At 68.7% G+C, this 27050-nt stretch overlaps 1 protein-coding gene across 1 annotated transcript; it reads left to right on the top strand.

Annotated features, from left to right (window-relative positions):
* The first annotated feature begins 1081 nt into the window (after positions 1 to 1081).
* Positions 1082 to 26700, top strand: KCNH2 (potassium voltage-gated channel subfamily H member 2). The gene is given in 16 exon segments (XM_040592192.1): positions 1082 to 1597; positions 2316 to 2546; positions 8667 to 8831; positions 9084 to 9524; positions 10343 to 10557; positions 20708 to 21133; positions 21921 to 22308; positions 23360 to 23559; positions 23643 to 23895; positions 23982 to 24175; positions 24439 to 24538; positions 24630 to 24908; positions 25218 to 25404; positions 25549 to 25720; positions 26395 to 26454; positions 26456 to 26700. Coding segments are annotated over 16 exon segments (3522 nt in total). The 5' UTR covers positions 1082 to 1521; the 3' UTR covers positions 26591 to 26700.
* Positions 26701 to 27050: the final 350 nt, after the last annotated feature.

Here is a 27050-nt window from a genome sequence, read left to right as displayed (position 1 = left end):
GCTGGTCACCAGCATCTTGGGGGACCCTGGCACCTGCCTCTAGAAGGGGCACAGGACCCCAGGCCGAGGGAGGGGGGTCCCACAGCGGGAGGGGCCCAGTGTGGGCAGTGCGGCACAGGGATGGCACCACACAGCTGTGTGGACAGGGTCCCAGCAGCGTGGGGGGGGCAGCCCGCTTGCTTGCTCCCAGCAGCTGGCACCGGCCCTGCTAGTGTCGCAGCATCCTGGCATCCCAGTATCGCAGGGTCCTGCCATCCTGGCATCCCAGCATCCTGGTGTCCTGGCATCCCAGTATCCCAGTGTCCTGGTGTGCAGGCATCTTGCCGTCCTGGCACCCTGGCATCCCAGTGTCCTGGTGTCCCAGTACATCCATCCCATCCCAGCCCACCTGCAGGAGGGGTGGGTGGGCAGCAGCAGGCAGGGGGATGTGGGCAGGGGCTGCTGGTCTGCGGCCCTGAGGGTGCAGGCAGGGGTGTGGTAAGGGGTGCAGGCAGGGCAGGCAGAGAGGGCAGGGCAGGGCAGGTGGGGGGGGCAGGGCAGGCAGGGCAGGGCAGACGGGGGCAGGGCAGGCAGTCAGGGCAGACAAGGCAAGGAGAGCAGGGCAGGGCAGGTAGGTGGGCCGGTGAGCGCTGGGGTCGCAGGTGGGTGGGGCTGCTGGGGGTGCCGGTGTGCCCGGCCCTGGGGCGCGGGGGGGGTCCGGAGGGTCTGTGCTTGCGGGGCGCGCCGGGGGACGGGGCCTATGGGCGCCCCCGGGCCGGGCGTGGCGGGGGGCCCCCTCGGGCTCCCCCCCCGGCCATTGGCTGCGGCCGCGCTCGCTCCGCCCCGCGGGCCCGGCTGTCAACACGCAGCGCCTGCCGCCGCCCGCCGAGCCGAGCCGAGCCGAGCCCCGCCGAGCCGAGCCGGGCCGGGCCGGGCCGAGCCGAGCCCCGCCCCGCCGAGCCCAACCCAGCCCAGCCCTGCCGAGCCTAGCCCCTGCCGGGCGGAACGGAACCCAGCTGGGCCGGGCCGGGCCGGGCCGAGCCGAGCCGAACGGATCCGGGCCGAGCCGGGCCGAGCCGAGCCGAACCGAACCGAGCCGGGCTGAGCCGAACCGAACGGAGACAGGCCGGGCTGAACGAAGCCGGGCCGAGCCGGGCCGGGGCGGGGCGGGGCGGGGGTTCCATCCCCCCCGGCCTCTCCTTGACTAAATAAGGCCGATGCTGCGACCGCCGCGGCGCGCACCCAGCGGGTAGTGCGGGGGGGCCCGGCCCCGGCCCCGGCCCCGGCCGGGCAGGGTCCGGCCCCGGCCCCGGCGGGGGAGGGCCCCGTCTTAACCCCTTGCGTGCTCCCCCCCTGCATCCCGCCTTCCCCGGGGCCGGGCCGGGGCCCCCCAGCCCCGCCGTAGCCGCCCCGCCGGCGCCGTCCTTGGCTCAAGGGCAGCGGGACCCCCCGCGGCGCGGGGCCGCCTCCCCCCCGGCCCCCCCCGTGCCCGGGGCCCGGCGGTGCGGCGCGGGCGGCTGCGCTGCCCATGGGACGGGCAGCATGCCGGTGCGGCGGGGGCACGTCGCCCCCCAGAACACCTTCCTGGACACCATCATCCGCAAGTTCGAGGGGCAGAGTGAGTGGGGCCGGGGGTGGGGGGGCGCCGGGAGCCGGGGGGGCGGGCGCGCGCGCGCATGGCTCCGGGCAGGGTTTGGGGTGCGGGTGATGAGGCAGCGCCCCGGCTCCTGGCCCCCGCCGGCCCCAGGGCGGCCGTGCCGGGGTCCCCCTGCCCCTCGGGGGGGGCCCAGCGCCAGCGGTGATGGAGACGCCGGCGGCGGCTCGTCCGCTGCGGCTGCCGCCCGGTCAGGGCACCCCGGCTGTCCGCGGTCCCCCCGAGCCGTGCCGTTGTGCCGGCAGCGGGGCCTGCGGGGGGCCCCAGTGCTGGGGGGGATCGGGCACGGCATCCCGGCAGGGCTGGGCGGTGGCCCGGGGGCGATACCACCCCGTGGGGCTGAGCTGTGGGGTGTCACCGTGCTGGGGGACAGGCCATGAGCCAGGGGCTGGTGGCAGCATGGTGTCCTGGGGAGGGCTGGGCTGGCCCAGCTGAGCCTCTGTCCTCAGGCCGCGGTGGCGGGGGGGTCCCCATGGCGGGGGGTCCCCTCGGTGATGGTGGCAGTGCTGGCAGCCTTGGGGGGGCTCTCCAGGGAGCGAGTAGGGCAGCTTGCAGGTGTTCGGTCACTGGGAGCCCAGAGCCGTGGGTGGATGGAAGGATGGATGGATGGATGGAGCGAAGCATCCCGGTGGGGTGCTGGGCTGGGGGGGGCGTGAGGGAGTGACCCTTCCCTCTCCCCCAGGCCGCAAGTTCATCATTGCCAACGCCCGGGTGGAGAACTGCGCGGTGATCTACTGCAACGACGGCTTCTGCCAGCTGTGCGGGTACTCACGGGCGGAGGTGATGCAGAAGCCCAGCACCTGTGACTTCCTCCATGGGCCCCGCACCCAGCGCGGTGCCGCTGCCCAGATCGCCCAGGCGCTGCTGGGCGCTGAGGAGCGCAAGGTGGAAATCTGCTTCTACCGCAAGGATGGTAGGGACCTGCGCCATGCGGCCGCCAGCGAAAATTGATGGTTATTTGCGTGGGGGTGAAGGTGGCTGTTCGTTGTGTCATGGGCAGACAGACCCTTGAGTTGTGGCCATCCATCAGCTGTGCCGGGCCCTGCTGCATTGTGGGTGGCATCAGCGTGGGTGGGAGCCTGGCACCAGCAGCTGGTGCCTGTGTGCTGAAGGGCAGCACCTCTGGCCTCGCAGGTGGGGATTTGTCCTGCCTCTCTGGCACTACTGGAGCTCTGCCGGCTGCCCTGGCTGCTGCCCTGGCTCGCAGCAGAGCGATGGTGCTGGGGGCACCAGTGGGGTGCCAGGAATCCATGTGCCATGGGGCTGCAGCTGTGGGGTGGGAGCAGCGTGCTGTGACCCAGTGGGGGATGACGTGGGGTGTGGGGGCACTGTGCTGCCTGCCAGCAAGGACATGGGGAGCAGTGGGGGGACACGATTTGGGGCAGCGTGGTCTGAGTGCTGGGGAAGCGGAGGGGGTAGCAGAGTGGCAGCCTCTGTGCTGCTGTGCTGCATGGCTTTGCTGGCCTGGGCCAGCTCCTGCCCCACCAGCAGCCACACAGCCTGCCTTGTCCTGGGGGTCTGGCTGCCCCATGGCTGGGTGGGATGTGGGTGCTGTGCTGCACCCAGCCCTGGAGCAAGCCACTGAGGCTGTGGGGCTTAAGCCTGCAGTGGACATCGCAGTGCTGCCACCCCGGAGCATGTGGTGCATGGGGGGGGGTCACTGCCCAGGCTGGGCACAAGGGCCGTGCTGCACCCCCTGCCTTGCCCCAGTGCTGCCAGTCCTGGGGGTCCCTGTGCCAGTGGACGGTGACAGCAGGTGGGTGCAGCTCCACGTTGGCGGTGCTGGGGCTGCCCCGCACCGCAGCCCCATTTGTGCCTCCACCAGGTGTCCCGGCTCTCATGGCAGCTGTCCCGGCTCTCGGCACCCGGCCCTGGTTCCGGCGGCAGAGTAAACAAAGCTGGTTCCCAGCTGCTGGCCCCATGTCGGCTTTGCCGGCAGCCACCACGTGCTGCAACGATGGCTTTGGCTTCCTGGTGCCACCTGGCTTCTGGGGTGCGGGGTGCCAGGGGTCCCGGCTGGGGTGGCTGCCAGAGGCTCTGAGGACTGAGCTGGGGTGGGAGGACACCCCAGTCCCTGCCGTGCCCCTGTCCTGCCGCAGCTGGCTGCGGCTCTGCGGTGCTGGCCAGGCAGCTGGGCACTGTGGTGCCTGGCACAGCCAGGGCTGGCAGCTGGGGCAGTGGCGCCGAGGCGGGCGTACCTGGTGCCAGTGCCCTTCGGACCTGTGCATGGTGCTGGGTTCTGGCAGGGCACAGGCAGCACATGGCTGTTCCCTGCCAGCAGTGTGGGCAATGCTTTGTTAGTTCTCATTAGGGCTGTGCTAATTACCCTGCCCATTGCTTGCTGGCTGGTGTGTGCCAGCAGACTGGGACCAGGCTCAGGCTCCTGCTGGGGCCCTTGCTAGGACCCCCCAGCTGCTGTGCTTGCAAGCAGCACCCGTGCCCACCTGCTGCCTGCCTGCACTTGGTGCCTCCAGCCCTGGCTCTGGGCAGTGGTGGGCAGGCTGAGCCAGCAGCCCAGGGGTGCCTGTGGCCCTCAGCTGCCAGCCAGGATGGGACGAGGCACCCCATCTCCAGAGAGCAGGGGATGAGATCTGTGTCCCCGGGCCGGGGGCTGCGGCCCTGGCACAAGTTGGGGGATCTGATCTGGGCTTGTGCCCCCCCAGCACTAAGGCTGCCAGGGCAGTGCTGCAGCAGGACAGCTGTCAGTCCTCTGCCAGCCCCCTCCCCAGCCTGGGCTCTTGGGTGCTGCTGTGAAACCTGTAAGCAGGTGGGATGTAGGGTCCTGGGGGTGATGTCAGGGGGGTCCCCTAGCCCAGGGCCTGACTTTGCCCTGGATGGCAGGGCTGACCCCGAGGGGGCAGCTCTGTCCTGCAGCCCCAGACCCCGGGTGGGGATGGGGCTTCCCCTGCCCACAGGCCAGCGGGGGCACCCAGGGCATGTGGCAGCAGGTGCTGGCAGTGGCTGGTGCTGCAGCAGCGCTGCCCGTGCCATGTCCCTGGGGAGCGTGGTGTTTCCGATGGGATATTTATAGGCAGCAGCAGTGGCGGGTGTGTGCAGTGGCTGGGGAGCTGCTGCTTAACTCTCTCTGTCATGGCCGGGACCTCCCTGGGGCAGGGGGCCAGGACGAGGGATCTGTGGGGACCTGGCTGCCCTGGCCCACGGGGCAGAGCTGCATGGGGCAGGGGAGTGGGCAGGAGCAGCGTTGGTGGCAGAGTCCCACTGCCCTTGGGGTATGGGGTTTTCCTGTACCCACAGATTGGCCCTGTGTCCAGGGGGCTGGTGTGGTGGGTCCTGGCTGCAGTGGCACCACTCATGGGCATCCCCTTTGCAGTGTGCTGCAGTGCTGGTGCCGCCTGCCACGGTGGGGCTAGCACTGGGGCGGGGAGGCTGCCAGGTGCTTGGGAGGTGGGGTCCCACCTGCTGCCTCTTGCTGCACTGGGGCACCTGAACCCCGAGCAGGGACCCTGCTGCCACTGGCTGTGGCCTTGCTGCTGGCCCTGGCAGCCCCGGCATCTCCCTGGCGTGGCTGCCATTGCTCATCCCATCTGTGTCTTTGTGGTTGTGCTGAACCCCGCTCCGCTGCCCTGGCATCCCCCTGGCACCAAGCCCTGCCACAGTGCCCGGCCAGCCTGTCCTGGCACGGCCCTGGACTGCCATGGTGTGGCACACGGAAGTGCCGTGCTGTGCTGCAGGCAGGTGGCTGGGCCCTGCCGTGTCGCCAGCCGCTGCTGCAGCCATTAGTTTTGAGCGACGTTGTTTATACAGCCCTGGTGCTGCCGGGGACGCCAGAAGGTCGTGGCAGCCACAGAGGAGCCAGGGCCCTGCGGGGACAGCCTTGGGCACAGGGGCAGCTGCCGTGGTGCCACACCACATCTGGGGCAGGGAGTGGGCAGAGACCCCTGCCACCCATGGCTGGGGAGGCTGATGGCCTGGGGCCAGGGCCAGCTGCAGCAGCGCCTGTCCCTGTCTGCTGGCACAGGCTGGGTGCTGGCCCGGGAGCGTGAAGGAGCCGGATCAGGCCCCCAGTCCCCACCAGCCTGGCACGAGCTGGCGCAGCCAGGTGCAGGTGCTTGCCCTGTGCCAGTGGGGCTGCCCTGGCCCAGCCAGGCACCGCGCTGGCACCGCACTTGTGGCTGGGTGGCCATGGGCCAGTAGTGCTGGCGAGGAGCATCAGTACACGGTGGCTCTCGCTGGTGTTGCCAGCGCTGCCTGGGCAAGGTCATGTCCTCACCGCGGTGGGAGCCAGGCCAGGCGCCGGCAGCCTCAGCGCCGGGGGGGGGGGTGTGGCAGGCAGCATGCCAGTGCCGGCACGGTGGGTGCTGCGGGGACGGGGATGCCAGCGGGGTTTGCATGGGGGAGCATGGAGGTGCATGTGTCTGGGTGCCCCTGCCTGGCCTTTGGGTCACAGCACCATGGTGCAGGGTGTGGGTCCCGCGGCATGGTGGGGGCTGTGCAGCAGGGAGGGGTGCGTGGTGCGGGCTGAGCTGTGCCATGGGGTGCCTGGTGTGGTGTGGATGCAGGGTGGGGTGGGTGGTGTAGGGTTGCGCGGTGCTGGGCAGGGTGTGGGGGTGTATGATGCAATGTGGGGTGCAGGGCGCACAACATGGCACAGTGCGTGGTGCGTGATGTGGGGGTGCACAGTGCACTGCAGGGCGCAGGGTGTCAGGGTGCTGGGTGCTCAGTGTCGTGCAGGGTGGGGGCACAGGGTGCTCGGTGCAGGGAGGGATGCGGAGTGCTTGGTGCGTTTGGGGGTGCACGGTAGGGGTGCAGGGTCGGCGGCAGGGTGCTCAGTGCTCCCGGTGCTGCCCCCTGGCGGTCGTGGGGAGCAGCTCAGCCTCAGCTTGGGGGGGCGGGGGCTGCAGCGTAGGGGGGTGCATGGATTTGAGGCGTTGGTCTGGAGGTGTGTGGGTGCATTTGGGGGGCGGGAGCAGCCTCCCTCCCGCGGGGTACATTCCGTCCCTGCCACTCGTGACTGCAGTCCCAGAGGCCGGGAGGGCCCGGGGGTGCAAGAGCCCCCAGACCTGCTAGGGCAGGGACGGCAGCCACTTTGTGCAACTCCTGGCGCAGGGCCTGTGCCGGGCTGGGCAGGGTACTGGGAGTGTGTGGCCAGGGGAGGGGGACGTGTTGCAGGGCTGGAGGGTACTGGGGTCTGGCTTGGGGGGGATGCTGGGAGGGGGGCTGGGGGATGCTTGGGGGGGGGAAGTGGGATGCTGGGGCAGGACAGGGGGATGCTGGGGGGGCAGTAGGATGCTGGAGCAGGACAGGGATGCTGGGGGAGGCAGTGGAATGGTGGGGGGGGATACAGGGGGACACTGGAGGGGCAGGGGTCTCAGCACAGCCCCCACCTCTCCCCCCAGCCAGTACCGCAGTACAGGCATGTGTAGGTCTGGTGTTTTGGTGCCCTGAGCCCTCAACTTTCGCCCTGGGCATCCCCGTGCCCCAAAGCCCTGCACCCCATTTCCCCACGGGCAGCTGGTGCCGGGGGGGCTGGAGGCAGCTGGCAGCTGGACCAGGGCACATGGCATGGCATGGCGTGGCCGTCCCGTGGCGCCGGCAGCTGCTGCCCGCAGCCATATTTAGGCATAAAGCCGGCACAGCGGCGGTGCCAAGGGCCGCAGCCCCTGAGCTCAGCAGCTGGGCTGGGGGGGCAGCCGACGGGGGTGCTGCACACCGTGGGGGTGTGTGTGACCTGGGCTGGCCAAGGCCACGGCCAGACTCAGGCCCCCCTGCACCTCTCCAGCCCACGTGGGTGTGGGTCCGCATGCCTGCAGCCCCAGGGGTGCATGGGGCGGGTGCTGGGGGACCCTGACCCCCCCCCCCCCCGGAGGCCCTGGCGGCAGCAAGGTGAGGTGCATGCACCCGGTGCAGGGGTCCTGCCATTGCCCCTGCCCCAGGGCTGGCTGCCTGCAGGGAGTGGGATGGGGCTGCCACGGGTGGGAGGGCCGGAGGTGCCCGTGGCCGGTGCTGGCATGCATCCCAGTGTGGGGGATCAGGGGTATTAGGTTTTCCCACGGGAGCTGGGTACTGGGTGGGCGAGGATGAAATAAAGCTGCTGGCGGCACAGGGTGGCCATGTGTCAGTGCCGCTAATCCCCCTGCAGCGGGTGGCCCAGCTGGGGACCCTGCTGTGGCCCATGGCGTGCCATTCTGTGCCCTGGTGTGCCATGCCCGTGGCATGCCACATGCCTCCTGTGGTACTGGCCCCCTGCCCACAGCCCCACGTGCGGGCAGGGATTCCCCATGCGGGGCTGGGGATGGTGCTGGCGCCAGCTGGCGCCTGCCATACTGGGCTCCACGGCGCAGGCTACCGGGCCCGCTGCCAGCTGGGGGGATGCCGTGTGGGGGTGCAGTGGGGGCTGCGGCTCAGAGGAGCCGCGTGCTGATGATGCAGCGCTCTGGCATTATGTGCTTGTCACCCCATCCCGTGTCCTACTGCAGCCATTGCAGGTGCTGGGGCATCACTGGGATGCTGGGGGGGGGGGGGAGCTGCAGAGGCCACCCCATGCATCCCCAGGGCGGACAAGGACCCCTGCAGAGGGAAGGGCAGTGGCTCCGTGGGGCAATGGTGGGGATGCGGGATGCTGGAGCCGTTACCCTGGGCTGCCTCTGCCCTGCCCACCCGTGCCCCCCCGCGCCCCCCCCCCCCCCCCCCCCCCCCCCGGCCCAGCTGAGTTTGCAGCTGTGGCAGCAGGATTAACGCTGCAGCTGTTAACAAGTCCTGAGCAGCTTAAGCCTGGCCTGGCACCCTGGCTGCCCCCAGCGCTGCTCCCACCACAGCCCCCACCTCCTGCAGGCCCCACGCTCACCCCACATGCTCTCTGGAATGTTTTTGGGGGGCTCTGGGGAATTGAGGGCCCCTTCCACCCTCTTGGTGCCTCAGCGTCTCCCTGTGATGTGGCTGCAGGGGGGCTGGCATCCTGCTGAGTCAGCAAGTTCTTGCCCCCCACCCCCCACCAAGGCAGATGGCAGCAGGGGGTGCCCAGCAGGGATGGGGGGCAATGCTGCCACGGTGCTGAGCACCCCCTGCACCATAGGCAGCTGCTTCCTGTGCCTGGTGGACGTGGTGCCGGTGAAGAATGAGGATGGGGCCGTCATCATGTTCATCCTGAACTTTGAGGTGGTGATGGAGAAGGAGCACCCAGGCTCACCCGACAAGGATGCCAACCATTGGGTCACCCCCGCCAACTGGTTCCCTGCAGGTAGGGCTGGTGCCAGTGCATGTGGCATGACTGGGGGGACTTGTGCTGGCACTGCCGTGCCAGTTGCAGCACTGAGTCCTACCAAGGTGGTGCTGATACTGCTACCACTGACCCCACATCCCGGGTGCTGTGCCAAAAGCGCTGTGCCACACAGCATGTGGCGAGGGCAGTGGGTGCCCAGGTCGCCAAGCACCCATGGAGTGGGTTTGGTGGGTGGACCCCAACCCTGACCGTGCCCCTTCCTCCCTCCAGGGCGCAGCAAGTCCTTCAGGCTGAAGCTGCCAGCGCTGCTGGCACTGGCGGGCAGCAAGCAGTCACTGCCGCAGGAGCCACCTGACGCCGTTGTCGTGGACTTCTCCAAGCAGAGCAGCGAGTCTGGTGCTGAGGAGGCCACCTCCTCGCTGGAGCCCAGCTGCCTGGGGGGGGCCCAGCCTGAGGACCAGGCAGCACTGATGGGGGACAGACCCCCTGAGCCACCCGTCACCCACTCCTCGCCATGCGCTGACCGCCTGGCCCTGCACGCCGCCTTCTCCAACTGCAGCCTGGCACGGAGCCGCTCCCACGAGAGCATCCACAGTGTGCGCCGTGCTTCCTCCGTTGACGACATCGAGACCATGAAGGGCGAGGGTGACAAGCGCTGCCACAACCGCCACGCCAGCACTGGCACCAGCATGCATCGTGGCTCCAGCACTGGTACGGCACTGCTGGCACACCGCGGGTGTTGCACACACCAGTGCCAGCACCTGCAGCTTCTTGCCCAGGCGCAGCGTGTGGCCATGGGGTGAAGTCATTATGGCTGGCAGCTCATTAGGGCCAGGGCCATCTCCTGGCACGCAGGGTGCCGGGGCAGCTTTCAAGCGCAGCCGGAGGGAGCTGCCGGCAGCTTGGCAGCAGTGCCAGCACGGGGTTGCCGCGGCACTTGTCACTGTCAGGCTCCTCATTGCTGTGATGCTCTGCGCTGCCGGCAGCTCCGGCGCCTGGTGGGGCCTGGCACCTGGCATGGGGTGGGCTGGGGCAGCCTTGAGCCCCGCCCCCCGCCCCGGCACCAAGCCCCGCCCTTGCGTGGCAGGGACCCCGGCGCCACCCTGGTGTGGCTGCCCAGTGCACACCCCCTGCCTGGCTGCAGCGCATGGGGTGAGGGGCTCCCTGGCTCCCTTCATCGTGCAGCCCCCTGCCCCCCCCCCGCGGTGCCCGGCCCCAGCTGCTGCAGCCCATGATCCCCTTGGCAGCACAGAGCCACCAGCAATTGCCTTGTTAACCCCCAATCCTGCTAAGTGCATTAGGAAGGGAAAAATAATTATATTAATGGTAAATGATAGCAAGCTGTTGGGTCACAGCCCTGCAGCGCCTGGCTGGGGGTGCCCCCCTGTGCCGGGGCTTCTCGCTCCCTTCATCTGCCATCATGACCCCCTGAGCCCTGGGGTTCCCTGCTCCCCTCGCCCTGCTGTGGGACCCCAGCCCTGGGGAACAGCGGGACTATGGTCCCCTATGGTGACAGTCCCCGTGCCCAGGGGCCATGAACAACGTCCGGAGTGCCCTGCTGAACTCCACCTCCGACTCGGACCTGATGCGCTACCGGGCCATCAGCAAGATCCCCCAGATCACCCTCAACTTCGTGGACTTCAAAGCGGATGCCTTTCTGGCTGCACCACCCGGCGAGAAGGAGATCATCGCCCCCACCAAGCTGAAGGACCGCACCCACAATGTCACCGAGAAGGTCACCCAGGTGAGCCCACCGGCACCTGCCACGCCAACGGAGGTGGCTGGGCAGCGCCAGAGGCGGTTGGGTGGGGCTCGGGGTATGGCCAGAGCCCAGAGGATGCTCTGCACGGCAGCTGGCTGCCGGAGCTCGCAGGGATGTGTTGGAGCGTGCAGGATGATGCTGGAGCATGCAGGGAGGTGCTGGAGCTTGTGGGATAATGCTGGAGCTCTCAGGGTGATGCTGGAATGTGCAGGCCGATGCTGGAACACACAAGGCAATACTGGAGCTTGTGGGATGATGCTGGAGCATGCAGCATGATGCTGGAGTGTGCAGGGAGGTGCTGGAGTGTGCCAGATGGTGCTAGAGCTCACTGGGAGGTGCAGGGGGCTGCAGGATGGGGCTGGGCGCTGCAGGAGGGAGCCGAGGGCAGGGCCGGGTCCCCAGGGTGCCCTGGCCCAGTGGCGTGCTGGGGGGGCTGGCTTGAGCAGGGCATGCTGGGGCAGGTTGGAGGTGCAGGCTGGTGCTGGTTGTGCCATATGGCCTTTGTCATTCCCCCTCTGGGGTCCAGAGGGTCCCCATTGCTCCTCGCCTCCGGGGCAATTGGCTGGGGTGGTCCTTGCCCCTTGTGTCAGGGCGTGAGGATGGGTGGGATGGATGCCATGGCTGGGTGGCATGTGGCTGGGACAGACTCCACATGGCACATGGGATCCCCAGGGGGCTCCTAGTGGGGAGCAACGGGGCAGGCGCCCCCTGGGACTGGAGCATCCCTCGGCCCCGGCTCTGTCCTGGTGAGGACACAAGCCCTGGCATCATGGCAGGCTGTTCCATGCCTCCAGCTTGCCACAGCTCGTGCTGGGGGTGCCCAGGGGGCTGGAAGTGGTGGCTAATCCTTGGCACGTTGTGTAACTGCCATCTGGCTGTGGGGAGCAGGCGGCGGTGGATGCTTAATTACACCCTGATGCTGGCTCCAGCTAATGAACTGAAAGCTGCTGGGGGCTGCTGGGCTCCCGGGACCTCTGTCTACCCCCACAGGGAGGGCTGCCCGGGGGGGTTGGGGATGAGGTTGCAGGGACGGGGAGCTCTCCCAGTCCCTTTTGCCTCATCCCCAAGCCACCCAGGCAGCCCCTTGACATCCCCTCTCCCCAGGGGCCCCAGCAGCTGGCAGGGGATGGAGCTGCTTGGGTATGTCTGCCCAGCTGCTGGTCCTCGAACAGCCCCGCCCCCTGCCCTGCGTCTGCTCGCACAGGTGAGGGGGGCCCCATGCAGGAACCCCCTGATCCCATGGGGAACTCCCAGCCCTGCTGCTGGGGCTCCTCTCCAGGCAGTGCTGCGGTGGGCACCCAGCCCCTCCCACCTCGCGGGGTGCTGGGGCAGCTGCAGGACCCCTCTGGGGGGTTGGGGACCCCAGCCCCACAGACACAGGGGTGGGGCCTCCCCAAACTCCCTCAAAGCCCCCCCAAACCCCCTCCCCACTCCTCATGATGTTCTGGCTGGCCTGCCCTGTTCCTCTATAGTGCGCTAACAAGCAAAGCATCCTGATTGCTGTGTAATTAATTCTGATGCTGTGGTGGCTGCTGCTGTGTGGGCAGGCAGCAGCCTGCACCAAACCTCGGTCGTTCCCTCCTGCCCGTGACCGGCATTGTCACGCAGTGCCCAGCGGGTGGGGGGGCACAGTAGCCTTGGCCCATGGTGCCAGGTCAGGGGGCTTGGCTGTGCCTCAGCTGCGCTGGGCTCCCTTGGGCGGGAGCACCCACCACCTCCCCGGGATGGGATGGGGGTCCTTGCTGTGCAGTGTGTGCCTGCTGTGGCCTGGGGGACACCACATGCCGGTGTGGCATGGGGAGCGGGTGGGCCACGTAGGGGTGGCCACCATGCTCAGGACCTTGCCAGCGGGTTGTGGGGCAGCCCCGGCTCAGGCGCAGTGAGCCACCGGGCTGGCAGCACTGGAGGGGCCAGGGATCCCGGGCAGCGGCACCATGAATCACCCACAGTAACGGCAGGTGAAGGAGCCCACGCACTGCCCGCTCCCACACCGCCTGCTCCTGCAGCCCGTCAAGGTCACCGCACTGCTGGGCCTGCCAGCTCGCCGCGGCCAGCGTGCTGTGCCAGCCTGGTGGGGACAGGGACACGGACGGGGCCTGGCATGGCTGCGTGGCTGGCGCTGGGTGGTGCGGACGGGGAGGCAGGAGGCCCCACTGCCACGCTGGGACGGGCTCTGTGGCATCTCGGTAGCTTGCGGCAGCCCTGGGGACCCCCAGCCTGCTCCAGCAGGAACCCCTGCCCACAGTGTGGTGGGACAGTGCTGGTGCTGAGTGCTGCCGGCACCGTGCTGACTGACCGGCCCGGACAGAGCGGGTCTCCGGTGTAGCAGGGCAATGGAGCATGTGCCACTGCCTGCTGTGACTGTGGTGGAGGCTGGGGCGGCACATCTGGGGGGACCCCCAGCCCTGCTCAGGGCTAGTGGGTGCCCCTGCCGGGACACCGGCTGGGAGGAGTGTCATCGGGAGTTGCCACAGGCCCGGGGCTCGCTGGCTGGTGGTGGTGGGCGGGAGTAAGGGTGGGGGGCGCAGGGGAGCCCCCAGGTGATGGGGCAGGTGCTCCCCCGGCCCCGCTGGGTGAAGATGCTGCCCCCCAGGGCTGCCCCTCGGCGAGGGGAGCGGGCAGAGGCGGTGGGCAGGCGCAGCAGTGTCTCGCTGCCAGGGCTGGGCAGCAGCCAGGGACACCGGGCACTGGCAGTGCCGGGAACCAGCCGGGGGGGCTGCCAGCGCCTCCCCATCCCCACCCCGCAGCAGATGGGGCTGGGGGATCCCTGGGGGTCCAGGCTCTGCGGGCAGCAGCAGGCAGGGGCACCCCAGGGAGTGCCCCCCCCTGCCCCCCGTGCCTCAGTTTCCCCGCGGGGGGTGGTTTTCAGTCCCTCCCCGCGGCGTGACGGGCCCACGGGGAGTGGCGGAAGCTGGAGCCGGGGGGGCGGCGGCTGCCGGGCGGGGAGCGGGACCGGCGGAGGCGGGCGGCGGCGGGGGGGCTCGGGGGGGCGCCCGCCCGCTCCATCTGCCGCTAGCTCGGGCAGCGCCGGGCCGGGCCGGGCTGGGCTCGGCCGGGCCGGGGGGCGGCGGGGGGGACCGCAGGGCTTTCCCCGCTAATCGCGATTATGGCCCCGGCGCGGCGCGACAGCGGCGACCGCCCCGACGGGGAACGGAGGAGCGACCGCGTCCGCCGCGCCGTCCGCATCTCCAGCCTGGTGGCCCAGGAGGTACGGGGGGGTACAGGGGGGGTGTCCCGGGCTCCCGGGGCTTGTCCCGTCGCGAGTAGGTGTGGGTGTCCCGGGGCCGTTCCCACGCTGGGTTGGGGCGCAACCGGGATGGGAGGGGGCACCAGGCGTCGGAGCAGGCGGCGGCCGCGCTCCAGGGGGCTGGGGGGCAGCGGGGGGCTGAGCATCCTGGGGAGCCGGGGAGCCGCGAGAGCTGTCGCGACAGCCGGGCTCCTGCCAACTGCTGTGGGTTCCGTAAGCCAGGGTGGCAGGGGCACTGCCCACCCATGGGCACGCTGCCAGGCTCGGTGCTGCGACCGGCTCTGCCACGGCGGCTCTAGCGTGGCCGTGGCAGTGGCAAGGGGTGTTGCCAGCTGGGGCAGCATCTGCAGTTTGCAGTGGCTACCATGTCCCCAGGTGGTCCCCATGGCTGTCCCATCGATGGTGGTTTGTGGCACGGTGGCTGTGGGCTGTGTGGGTCAGCGCCGGGGCCCCTGGGTGTCTGTGTCAGCAGGTGGGGCTCGGGTGTTGGGGCGGACGCACCGCCCCGTGGGGACGTCACCCCGTCACAGGGCTCGTCACCCCGCTGTGCCGCCGGTACCGCAGGGTGTCGGTGCTGCTGCCGTGCTGTCCGTAGCAGGGTGCCTGCATTGCCTCCTGGCCTAGGGTGGCCACCCATCCCTGGCGCCCATGTCGGGGGGTGCCAAGGGAACCGCACCGCTGCCGCAGCTCAACGCTGTAAGTACCGGCCACTACTGCTGAGGTGGGGACAGTCGGGTGTTGGGGTGTCCCCACTGCTGCAGCACCTGCCGTCCGCACTGCCAGGGCTGTGCTGGTGCCTTGCCAATGGCCGGTGCCCACTGCTGTGGAGAGCGAGTTAGGTGATGCGGACACTGGCACCTGTGAGGGTGGCAGGGGTGTCACAGCTGGTGTCAGGCACCTGCACTTGTGGTGGCCACTGCAGCTGTGGGGCAATGTGGGCCCTGGGTGTCAGTGCCTGTCCTGCTTTGGGTGTCCCCAAGGGTGCTGAGTCCCCCATCAGCGCTGGCGTGGGAGCTGTCAATGCTGGGAAGCACGGCATTGTTTGGTACCGCGGATGCTGCGGTCAGTGCGTGTTGGGTGCCGGTGTTCTGGTGTTGGGTGTTCTGGACAGTGCTGGAAACCTGCTGGTGGGGGGTCCCTGGGCAGGTGTCAGGTGGGTGCTGGTGCTAGTGTTGGGTGCCTGTGTTGGTGCTGGTGGGGGGTCGCTGTGCAGGTGTCGGCTGAGTGCCGGTGCCAGTGTTGGGTGCCTGTGGCTGTTGGGTACCTGCAGGTGCAGTTGTTGGCTGCCGATGTGGGTCTTGGGTACCTGCGGGTGCTGGATGTCGTTATCAGCGCGTGGATGCTGGGTGTCTGGTTGGGGGTGTCTGTCAGTGTGGGTCTTGGGGTCCGGGGGGGTACCAGCACGTTGACACCTGCCTGGTCTTGGTGCCGGGCAGTTTTGCCATGGTGCACAGTGTCTGCTGGGGTGGGGGTTATCAGGGTACTGGGTCATGGCAGGGTGCAGGTGCACCAGTGTGCCAGGTGGCAGTGGCTGGGGGTGCCGGGGGGTGGCCCCTGGCCACGGGTTGGGGTATTTGTGGCAGCAAGGGGGCTGTGCCCCGTGGGCGCGGGTGTCTGGGTCGCAGCAGGTGCCGTGCTGGGTGTCTCCGGGTGTGCGGGCTGGGTGTTGTGTGCCAGTGTCACAGCAGGTGTCGGTGTACGTGTCACCGTGAGTGTGAGGTGCTGCGTGCCTGTGCTGGGGCGGTGTATGTGTCACCGAGTGTCGGCACCACCAGTATCTGTGTCACGGTGACTGATAGGTGTTGTGTCACCACCAGTGGTCCTGCTGCCTGTCGGCATCATTGGTGTGGTATCATGACCTGCCGGGCCGGTGTGGGTTGAGGGGCCATGAGGTCGCCATGTGCCAGCCCCAGTGCGGGGTCTGGGCTGAGGGTCTGTGCCCATGGGGTGGGTCAGGTGCTCTTGTTGTGGGTGCGGGTCTGTGACAGTGCCAGCCATGGGGATGTGCTGTCCCCATGGCTGGGGGGGCTGGTGGCTGTGCCCCTGCCATGCTGGGAGTCCCCAGCTCTGCCTGGGGCTGAGGCATGGGCTAGCACCAGGAGGTGGGGAAGCCAGGGCTGCTTCCCACTAGCAGTGCAGCCTTGGGGCTGGGGCCACGTCAGGGGGGGTGGCCAGATGCTGGGGGTTGATGGTGTGTTTGGGGGAGTGGAGTGGGGTGGGGTGGGGGGTGTATCCGTGGGGCTGACAGTGCCTGTTCCCTTGTGTCCTTCAGCCATCCGTTCTCAGCTGCCAGCACAGCCAGGAGTTTCCTCAAATGGGATTTTTCTGGGGGGGGAGGTGTCCAGGTGGGAGAGGGGTGCAGAGTCTGTGCCACCCCTGGGGATCTGGACTGCCCCCACTCCATGCCCATGGGATCCGGATGATCGATGTGTGCTGGGGTTTGGGCAGGGGTCTGTGGTACCATGGTACCTGCCACGTCCCTGGGGGTCTGGGGCTTGTGCAGGCTTTGGGGCCCTCTACCGCCATCCAGCCCCCGGGAGGTCCACCCTGCCCCACACAGCGTGATCCCGTGTGGGAAGGGGCATGCGAACGGCCCCTGTGCTGGGCAGGGGGGAGCAGCGTGGGGGAGTCTTGGGCAGAGGGATCACACCAGGCTGAGTAGGGACACGGTGCCGGTGGGGCTGGTGGGACTGGAGGAGGCAGAGTGTGGCATTGCTGGGGCCGTGGGCAGCTGCCCGCACTGCCCGTCCTGCCTGCTGCAGGCAGGGATTTGTCCCAATTTGGCGCGGCAGCTGCGTTAATTTTAGAGGCAGGAGCCGGCTGGCTGTTGGAGCCGCCCCCCCCCGGCCCCCCTGCCCTGGCTAAAAATGGAGCCGGGCTGGCAGAGCCGCAGCTTAAAGGGGCAGCCGGGACCGGGCCACCGTTGGCTCCTGGGGCTGGGGGCCACGGCTGGGACACCCCCAGGGCTCCCACCCGCCATTGGGTGTGCTGGAGCCTGGGGCGGGGGGGGCTGTGCCCCACGGTACCTGCGCTCCTGCGTTGTCCTTGACCCTATGTATCCCCGTGGGACCCCAGCCCCATCTCACAGCATCCTCACCCCCTGTCCCCCCTCCCCGTACCCATGACCTCATGTGCCCCCGTGGGAGCATGACCCCATATGACCCCACATCAGCGTGATCCCATGTGGGAAGGGGCATGCGAATGGCCCCTGTGCAGTTTCAGCACGCAGCCCCCCCCCAGCAGCGCCGCCGGGACCACCCACCGCGCCCGCCGCACGCGTGGCCTCGTCCGTCACCATCACGCGGTGCGTGGGGACACGGGTGCCAGCGGGAAACCCCTGCGCGTGGGTGGCGGCGGGTGAGCCAGGGCCGACGGGAACTGCGGCGCATCCCCGGCGCTGCTGCCGCATCAGTACGGCAGCTCCTGCGGCGCCGTGCCACTTCCCCGAGCTCAGCCCCGGGCACCACGCACCCCGTGAGGCCACTGTGGCACCTGGGGACGGGGGGTGACACTGGCTGCACGTGTACCCTCCGGCGACATCGCTTGCTGCCCCGTGGCCCGAGGGGGTGGCGGTGGTGGTAGGAGGGGATGTTTTGGCTGAACCGGCGGGGTGGGAGCCGTGTTCCCCAGCCCGTGAGCACCGCGCAGGTGCCCGCGCTGTGTCCGCGGTGTGCTTGCACGCCGTGATGCCCTGTTCACCGCTGCAGGGCCAGGCTGCGTCCCCCCGTGCCAGGCGCGGGTGCTGGCACTAGTGCGGTGCCCGGTTGGCCGAAGGATGCTGATGGGGTCAAGATGCGTCCCACCCCGTGCCGTGACAGGACAACTGCCGCCTGGGCTGGCTGCCTGTGGCCACCCGCGGCCGCACCAGGGTCTGCGCCACGGCGGCCCCGCGGCCCCGCGCCCGGCCAAGCGCCGCGCCGTGCCGTGCGGTTCCGTGCCGTGCCGTGCCGCGCCGAGCCGTGCCGCGCCGCGCCCGGGTGCGGGGGGTTAAGGGCTGGGGGCAGCACCGCCGTCCTGCGGGAGCGGAGCAGGCTGGGAAAAATTTCCGCCCCAATAATTTTCCTCTCGGCTGCCGGTGGCGCGTGCCGCCTCCCGCCGCTCCCGCCGAGCCGACCCGCGAGGCGCGCCCGGTGCCGGGGGCCGGAGGGGCGGCAGGATGGGCACGGGCGCCGCCGGCGGAGGGCCGAGTGCCCGGTGCCCGGGGCGCGGGTGGCGGGCGGGCGGCAGGGAGTGAGCGCCGCCGGTGCGCCATGGGCCGGGGCCGGGGCCGCGGGCAGCCGTGAGGATGCTGGCGTCGCTCCTGCAGCTGCTCCAGGAGTTGCCGGGCCCCCCCGCCGCCCCTCCCCGGGCCGGAGCAGGACCCATGCCCGGCATCTCCCTCTGCAGCACCTGCCTGTGCCTTGACAGCGACACGGCCCGCTCCGCGGGGCAGAGCCAGGAGGAGAAGGTACCGGTACCGCCGCCGCCCAGCCCCGGCGAGGGGTGGTGGGTGCTGCCACACGGGTGGCAGGAGGGTCCGGGTGCTGTGCCTACCCCGGGGGACCTGCATCCTGGCGGTGGCCGCGGGTGGGCTCGGGCTCTGTCCCCCCGTGACTGCCACCGGCTCTGGGTTTGGGGTGGTTATGTAAAGCTGCCTCTCGCTCTGACCCCCGCTCGGACCACATCCCCCCGGGGCGACCCGGCACGGGGAGCCCTCCCCAGACCCCCCGGAACGGTGGACCCCCCCGGGCTGGGGGCTGGATGGGGCCCTGCCGCGTGCTTGTGCGGCCGTGGCGCAGCTGTTGTGATGCGGCCGGCGGGCAAGTGCCCGGCCGCTGCGGGCACAGGCAGAACTGCACGGCACGGGGGGCGGGGGCTGTGGCCCTTGGCCGTGGTGGGGTGGTGGGCAAGGGCTGCGGGTCGCCCCCGTCGCTTCTCACCTGCGCCTCGGTGGCGGTGCGGGGACACGTGGTGGCTGAGAGCGGGACAGCACAGGGAGCGACCCCCTCAGGGACTCCCAGGGGGCCCCCGGGATCATGCTCCCAGGCTGTGCCCCCTCAGCCGGGCAGGGCTGTGCCGGGTGTCCTGCCACCTGGTGATCTGGGTTGGCATCACCCCGGCTCCCACCCCTGCCCTTGGGTACCCGGCGCTCCGTGCAGAGCCACTGGACGCAGCCGGTGGCCACCAGACCCCGGCTGCCTGAGCCCGGCAGCTGCTCTGAGCGGGTCCCGTGTGGCTGGTACCATGCCCAGCCTGGCTCTGCCTTGTGGGGCCCCGGCACCCTCTCCCCACCGCAGGGCCCATCTGCCCCCCGGCACCCACTCACCCGGTCCCTATTTATAGCTGGTGCCCCTCGCCCCACAGCCGGTACATCTAATCCCCATGCCAGGCGGCTGGGACGGATGGGCACAGCTGCCGGGGCACAGTGGTGCCCCTCAGACCCCTGTACTTGGGCTCTGCCTGTGCATGCACGTGTGTGTGCAGCAGGGATGGGGTGGGCAGTGGCCCTGTGGGACCCAGGAGGATGGGGTGCAGTGCTGAGGGCAGTGGGGTGCCGTGGGGCAGGCGAGGCAACACCTGGGGGGGGTGTGCCCCCCCATATGTCAGTACCGTGCTGGGGTGTTTTGCATGCCAGCCCTCATTTCTATGGGTGCTGCCTGCCCATCCCTGCCTGGGGAAGGACAGGGTGGGGGATGGCTTTCATCAGGCAGCGTCCTGCTGAGGATGCGGGAACTGGCCGCACCCACTGCACCCCACTGTGCCCACTGTGCCTGCTGCACCCAGCTGTGCCTGCTGCACCCCACTGTACCAGCTGCACCCTCTGCACCTGCTGCACCCTACTGTGCCAGCTGCAACCACTGTACATGCTGCACCCCACTGTGCCCTCTGCACCCACTGTGCCTGCTGCACCTCGCTGCATCCGCTGTGCCAGCTGCAGGAGTCCCACTCCCTGAGCTGGGACCTGGCTGGCAACAGCCCCAGTCCCATAGCCCAGCCCCGTGGCGTGGTCGGGGCTCTGTGACGCTTCTGCCAGCTGGCCTGGCACGGGGACAGGCTGGGGCACCCGTGGCAGCCCACAGCTGCGTCACTGTGTGCCTCTGGGGCTGCCGGCCCCAGTCTGGCAGCAGCTGTGCCAGGGTCCTGCTGGAGCAGAGCTCTGGGGCGGCTGCTGCCGCTTTGGAGGTGGCATGGGCAGGGGGGCACAGGGATGTGCCTTGCTGAGGGGTAGCATCGTGTCCATGCAGGGAGGTGCGAGTGTTTGCAGGGGGAACTGCACCTGGGCAGCACCGGTGGGGCAGGGGGGCTCGTGGGTTGGTCTGCGGTGTGGAGTGGCTTTTTTCCAGCCGTGCCTGCCAACTGTCTCCTCCGCATCCCTCACCACCAGCTCTGGGGTCATGCTGCACCCCATAGAATCACAGAATCGTTGAGGTTGGAAAAGAGCTTTAAGATCACCAAGTCCAACCATTAACACTGCCAAACCCACCACTAAACCATGTCCCTAAGTGCCACATGTACACTTGTCGAATCCCTCCAGGGATGGTGACTCCACCCCTTCCCTGGGCAGCCTGTTCCAGTGCTTGACCACCCTTTCAGGCAAGACATTTTTCCCCATATCCAATCTAAACCTCCTCTGGCACAACTTGAGGCCATTTCCTCTTGTCCTGTCACTTGTAACCTGGGAGAAGAGCCCGACGCCATGTCGCAACAGCCTCCTTCCAGGCGGTTGCAGAGAGCCATGTTGTCACCCCAGAGCACCCTTGGGCCGCTGGTACCCACCAGAGCAGCCCTGTCCCAGGGATATTCTGTCTGTGGCTGGCAAAGGCAACTCGGGGGGGCTGGGGGGCTCAGCCCCATGGGGCAGCGGGGAGCTGCAGGAGCTGAGCCCCTGCCCACCTGCCTGCCCAGGTGCTGTCGCTGGGTGCCGATGTCCTCCCGGAGTACAAGCTGCAGGCACCACGCATCCACAAATGGACCATCCTGCACTACAGCCCCTTCAAGGCAGTGTGGGACTGGCTTATCCTGCTGTTGGTCATCTACACGGCCATCTTCACCCCCTACTCCGCCGCCTTCCTGCTCAATGACCAGGAGGAGGTCCAGCGCCACAACTGCGGCTACTCCTGCAGCCCCCTCAACGTCGTCGATCTCATTGTGGACATCATGTTCATCATCGACATCCTCATTAACTTCCGCACCACCTACGTCAACTCCAACGAGGAGGTGGTCAGCCACCCTGCCAAGATCGCCATCCACTACTTCAAAGGCTGGTTCCTCATTGACATGGTCGCTGCCATCCCCTTTGACCTGCTCATCTTTGGCTCTGGCTCTGAGGAGGTATCAGCTGCCCCACGGAGTGCCACAGTGCCATTATGGCACTGGCTGCGCCATGCCCTTTCTGGGCTGGGTGCTGTTTCAGTGCTGGGTCCTCCCCTAGGGTGATGCATGGGGGGTCCCGTGTGTGCCCCCAGGCTGGGGCTGGGGCCCCACTGTGCCATGGTGGGTATTACGGCAGTGGGTGCTGTTCCCCAGGTGCCGAGTCCTCCCATAGGGTGATGCCTGGGGGTCCTCCACACACCTCCAGGCCAAGGCTAGGTGCCTGTGGTGCCACAGTGGGAGCCAGGGCAGTGGGTGCTGTTCCTGGGTGCCAGGTCCTCCTATGGGGTGGTTCCTGGGGGTCCTGCACATGCCCCCAGACCAAGGCTGGCACTTGCGATGTCATGGGGGGTGCTGGGGCAGTAGGTGCCAGGGAAGGCGCAGGCAGCATGTGGCACTGAGCGCAGGTGCAAGCGAATCTGGATCTGGCCCTGGGGGACCCCCACCCCCAGCACTGATGGAGCAGTGCCACGTGCAGTGGGGGAGTGGGCTTAACTGCCGCCCTGCCACGCACCTCTGTGGGGCCCCCTAGCACCGGGGGGGTCTTTCCCCCAGGGGGGGGTGTGGGTGGGGCACTGGGGTCACCGGAGCCTGAAGTGGGGAGAGGGGCCAGGGCTGCCTTGCCTGCAGAGAGGCTGGGGGGTCCCCGGGTTGGGGCAGGCCCCCCCCCTCTCTCCTGGAGGGCTGGGTGGGAGTCTCTGTGGCAGTAGCCCTCGGTGACCCCTGCTGTGGCCCCTCTCCCCTGCAGACCACCACGCTGATTGGGCTGCTGAAGACAGCACGGCTGCTGCGCCTGGTGCGGGTGGCCCGCAAGCTGGACCGCTACTCAGAGTACGGGGCAGCTGTGCTCTTCCTCCTGATGTGCACCTTCGCCCTCATCGCCCACTGGCTGGCCTGCATCTGGTACGCCATTGGCAACGTGGAGGGGCAGCGCATCGGCTGGCTGCACTCCCTGGGTGACCAGATCGGCAAGCCCCTCAACGCCAGCAACCCCCTCTATGGCCCCACCATCAAGGACAAGTACGTCACTGCGCTCTACTTCACCTTCAGCAGCCTGACCAGCGTCGGCTTTGGCAACGTCTCCCCCAACACCAACTCTGAGAAGATCTTCTCCATCTGTGTCATGCTCATTGGCTGTGAGTGCCCCCGGCGTGCACCCTGGCGGGCTCGCTGCGGGGGCTGTGGGGGGCACATGCCTGGAGGGGGGGGCGGGAAACTGCAGACACACATGTGTGCATGTGTGTGAGTCTGGGGGTGTGTGGGTGTCCGTGTGCGTGGGCATCCATGTGAGCATGGGGGGGTGTGTGTGTGCAAGCATGTGACTGTGCGTGACTGTGTGTGTTGGGGTGTGTGTGAGTGTACATGTGCCTGTGCATATGTGTGGGTGTACATGTGAGTGGGGTCATGCATGTGCAAGCACATGTGAACATGCATGCACGTGTGTGTGGGGGCATGCATGTGTGTGAGTATGCATCCATGTGTGGGTCCATGTGTGTGGGTATACATGTGCGTGTGGGACCATGCACGTGTACGTGTGGGCATGCATATGTGCATGTGAGCGTGCATGTGTGTGTGCGTATGTGTGTGTGTGCGTATGTGTGTGTGTGCGTATGTGTGGGTGTGTGCGTGTGTGTGGGGTGTGTGTGAGTGTGCATGTGTGTGAGTGTGCCTGTGCACATGTGAACATCTGTACATGTCATAGAGCATGTGCACGTGTGAGCACACACTGCTGTGCCTCTGCACGCGAGCGTGTGTCTGCGAGTGTGCGATGGCCAGAGCACGTCTATGAGACAGCTCTGCATGCACGTGCGCATGTGCGTGTGTGCACGGCTCAGTGGGCTCACGGGGTGCCTGCAGGCCTGGGCACCGCTGTGGGTGCGGGCACAGCAGTGAGGGTGGGTGCAAGGGTCACAACACCAGGGGGAGGCCAGTGGGACCCCTTGTGCCTGCCAGGGCTAGGCAGGGGGCTGTGCTCACGTGCGTGCGCAGGGCTGCCCAGGGCAGGGGGGGCATGTCTGCAGAGGTGCGCCCCCACAATGATGGGTGCCCCCCATGATGGTGGGTGCCCCAATGATGATGGGTGCCCCCACGATGATGGATTCCCTGCACCCTCAGCCCCCATTGGCAGGGGGGGGTCTGGGGGAGCGGTGCTGGGGGCTGCCCCTCACACTGCTCACCCCACCGCAGCCCTGATGTACGCCAGCATCTTCGGGAACGTGTCGGCCATCATCCAGCGGTTGTACTCCGGCACGGCACGCTACCACACACAAATGCTGCGCGTCCGCGAGTTCATCCGCTTCCACCAGATCCCCAACCCTCTGCGCCAGCGCCTGGAGGAGTACTTCCAGCATGCCTGGTCCTACACCAACGGCATCGACATGAATGCGGTGAGTGCCTGGCAGCACAGCTCCCCCCTGCCCTTCTGTGTGCCCCCATCCCGGCACCCTGTGACCCCCACCATGTCTCACAGGTGCTGAAGGGCTTCCCTGAGTGCCTGCAGGCAGACATCTGCCTGCACCTGAACCGCAGTCTGCTGCAGAACTGCAAGCCCTTCAAGGGGGCCACCAAGGGCTGCCTGCGCGCCCTGGCCATGAAGTTCAAGACCACACACGCCCCCCCCGGGGACACACTGGTGCATGCCGGGGACGTCCTCACTGCCCTCTACTTCATCTCCCGCGGCTCCATCGAGATCCTGCGTGGGGACGTGGTAGTGGCCATCCTGGGTGAGCCCTGGGAGTCCCCTCCAGCCCCGGGCACAGCCGTGCCCCATGGGCTGACCGCCCCTCCTCACCGGTGCCTCCTCTCCCAGGGAAGAACGACATTTTTGGGGAGCCGCTGAACCTGTACGCACGGCCAGGGAAGTCCAATGCGGACGTGCGGGCGCTGACCTACTGTGACTTGCACAAGATCCACCGCGAGGACCTGCTGGAGGTGCTGGACATGTACCCCGAGTTCTCCGACCACTTCTGGTCCAGTCTGGAGATCACCTTCAACCTGCGCGATGTGAGAGGCTGCAGTGTGGGGCACCCATCCTGCTGGGCCGGGGGGGGGGTCCTGAGCAAACTGGGGGTTCCTGGTGTGGGGCGTGCTCAGGGATGGGGGACACTCACACTGGGATGCCCACCGGCAGTGCTTGGCTGATAGGGGGGCACGGCACCAAAAGCCCCCCAGCGTCACCCCACCAGCTTCCTTCTGCCCCCAGTCCCTGCCAGCCTGGGGGGGTTACACCTGGTTTTCCCCCCAGTCTCACCCCCTGTTCCCCGTAGACCAACATGATCCCTGGCTCCCCGGGCAGCGATGAACTGGACAGCGGCTTCAACCGCCTGCGAAAGCGCAAGCTGTCCTTCCGCCGGCGCACGGAGAAAGGTGAGGCCGGGGGGGCGGTGCAGCTAGGGGGCCGGGGGGGGGGGGGGCGGGCCCCGGGGGGCCATGGTGACCCGACATCTGTCCCCCGCAGACGCGGCCAGCACCGGGGAGCTGCGCAGTGGGCAGAAGACACTGCGGCTGGGCAGGAGCTGCCAGGCGCCTGGTGCCCCACACGGGCCGGCCGAGTGGGAGCCCTGCCACTCCAGCTCGCCCTCCAGCTCCCCCTCCAGTGACGAGGACGAGCTGCCCGGGCCCGGGCCGGGGGCCACCGCGCTCTCGCCCTTCTGCAGCGCCCGCCCAGGCAGTGAGGCGCCTGCACCCACCGAGGCCGAAGAGTGCAAGGGCAGCGATATGTGCAATCCCCTCTCAGGTGGAGATGGGGACCAGGGGGCTCAGGGTGGGGGGGTCCCTGGGGTCCCCCCGCTGTTCTTCCCCTCCTTGCTTAGGGCTCTACCAGCCCCCGCTGGCAGCTCCCGAACCCCCATACCCACAATTCCACCCACCCTCTGGATCCCCATTCCATGCAGCCCCTACCACCCTGCACCCCCTTTGCTTTTGCATCCCCATGGCATGCCTAGGGGAGCGTTTGCCTGCTGGGATGCATCCCTGCTCCCATGCATCTGCCAAGAGACCCTAAGGCCACTGATTCTCCCCCCACCCCCTGCTGCTGCCCTTACAGGAGCTTTCTCGGGGGTCTCCAACATCTTCAGCTTCTGGGGGGAAAGCCGGGGGCGGCAGTACCAGGAGCTGCCGCGCTGCACCATCCCAGCTCATGCCGCCCTCAGCATCCCGCTGCCGTCCATGAACCGCCGCCAGCGTTCTGAGGTGGAGATGCGCCTCGACCTGCTCCAGAAGCAGCTCAACAGGTACTTGTGGGGCTTTAATGGCAGCACGACCACATGGGAGCCTCCCAGTCGCTCCCAACGGGGCGATTAGGGGGCTGCCATGAGGTTGTGCTGCCCCACGGCATGCAGTGCTCTCCATATACCCCGATGCATGTTTGTCTGCAGGCTGGAGACCCGCATGGCCACAGACATCAGCTCCATCGTGCAGCTGCTGCAGCGTCAGGCTGCACTGGTGCCGCCCGCCTACAGCACGGTCTCATCCCCCCACCAGCCCCCCGGCCCCCCGTGTCCACTACAGCCCGTCCTCCCCATCACCCCCATCCAGCCACTTTCTCAGGTGAGTGCAGCCTGCTCCCCAGACCCCCAAGTTTGGGGCAGTCCCTCTCCTGTGCCCCATCACCCCATCTTCCAGCTCTACTGCAGGTTGAGGTCATGCCTGAGCTCCCCAGGCTTGGGGCAGCCCCCTGCCTGTGCCCCATCTCCCTGTCCTCCAGCCCCACTGTGGGTTGGGGTCACCCCTGAGTCCCCCAGGCTTGGGGCAGCCCCCAGCCTGTACCCCATCTCCCTGTCTCCCAGCCCCACTGCAGGTTGGGGTTACCCCTATGCCCCCCAGCTTGGGGAAGCCCCCCTCCTGCACCCCATCACCCCATCTTCCAGCTCCACTGCGGGCTGGGGTCAACCCTGCACCCCCAGGCCTGGGGCCATCCCCCTCCTGTGCCCCATCTCCCTGTCCCTCCACCCCACTGCAGGCTGGGATCACCGCGAGCCCCCTGGCTTGGGGCAGCCCCTCTCCTGTGCCCCATCACCCAGTCTTCCAGCTCCACTGTGGGTTGGGGTCGACCCTGCGCCCTCAGGCTTGGGGAAGCCCCCCGCCTGTGCCCCATCTCCCTGTCCCCCTGCCCCACTGCCCACCGGCACAGCCTGGCGCTGGGTGGGGGGCACACCGCGCCCCCTCTCCCATGCCCAGCTGCCCCTGCATGGCGCTGATGCCGGCTGCCCTTGCTCCCGCAGGTTCCCAGCTACCCGGTGCCGCTGGAGCTGCCGCGCACCCCGGACCCCCACGACGAGCCGCCCCCCGCCGCCGGACGTGGTGCTGCTGGTGGAGCCGGCAGGCGCCGCCCCGCGTCGCCGCTCGCTGCCCGGACAGCTGCCCCCCGCGCCCGGGGCACAGCCCCTGCACAGACACTGCTCCGACCCCGGCAGTTAATGGGCAGGGACGGGGACGGGACCCCCCGGCGCGACGGGACGCGGGACCCCTGTCCCAGGACGCTGGCCAGGCCGGTGGGCTCCAGGCCTCCGTCCCCCACGGACAATCCCTCCCGCCGCTGGCAGCCCACGGGGCGGGGGGCAGCGGGAGCCCCTCGGCTCCCCCACGTTAGTTAGCTGGCCTAACCCGGGGGACCAGGCCCCCCGCCCCGCCGCCATGCCGGCGCTCCCAGGGCTCGGCCGGCGGGACTGTGGGACTGTCGGACGTGTGCTGCTCATCGCCTCCCCTCCTTCCTCCTCCTCCTCCCCGTAGTGCCGCAGCCCCCTCCCCAGTGAGACCCCCGGCCGGCCGGGGCCGTGCTGCCCCACGGCCAGAGCCCTCCTGGGGACACGGGGGGCAGCGTGGCAGGGGCGCATGGCAGGGGCTGCACACGCGTGTGTGTGCATTGTGTGTTTCCATG

This window comes from Falco naumanni, chromosome 4, assembly GCF_017639655.2.
Source record: "Falco naumanni isolate bFalNau1 chromosome 4, bFalNau1.pat, whole genome shotgun sequence".
Lineage (NCBI taxonomy): Eukaryota > Metazoa > Chordata > Aves > Falconiformes > Falconidae > Falco > Falco naumanni.
The sequence above is the reverse complement of the archived record's forward strand: the minus strand, read 5'-3'. Positions and strand labels throughout refer to the sequence as shown.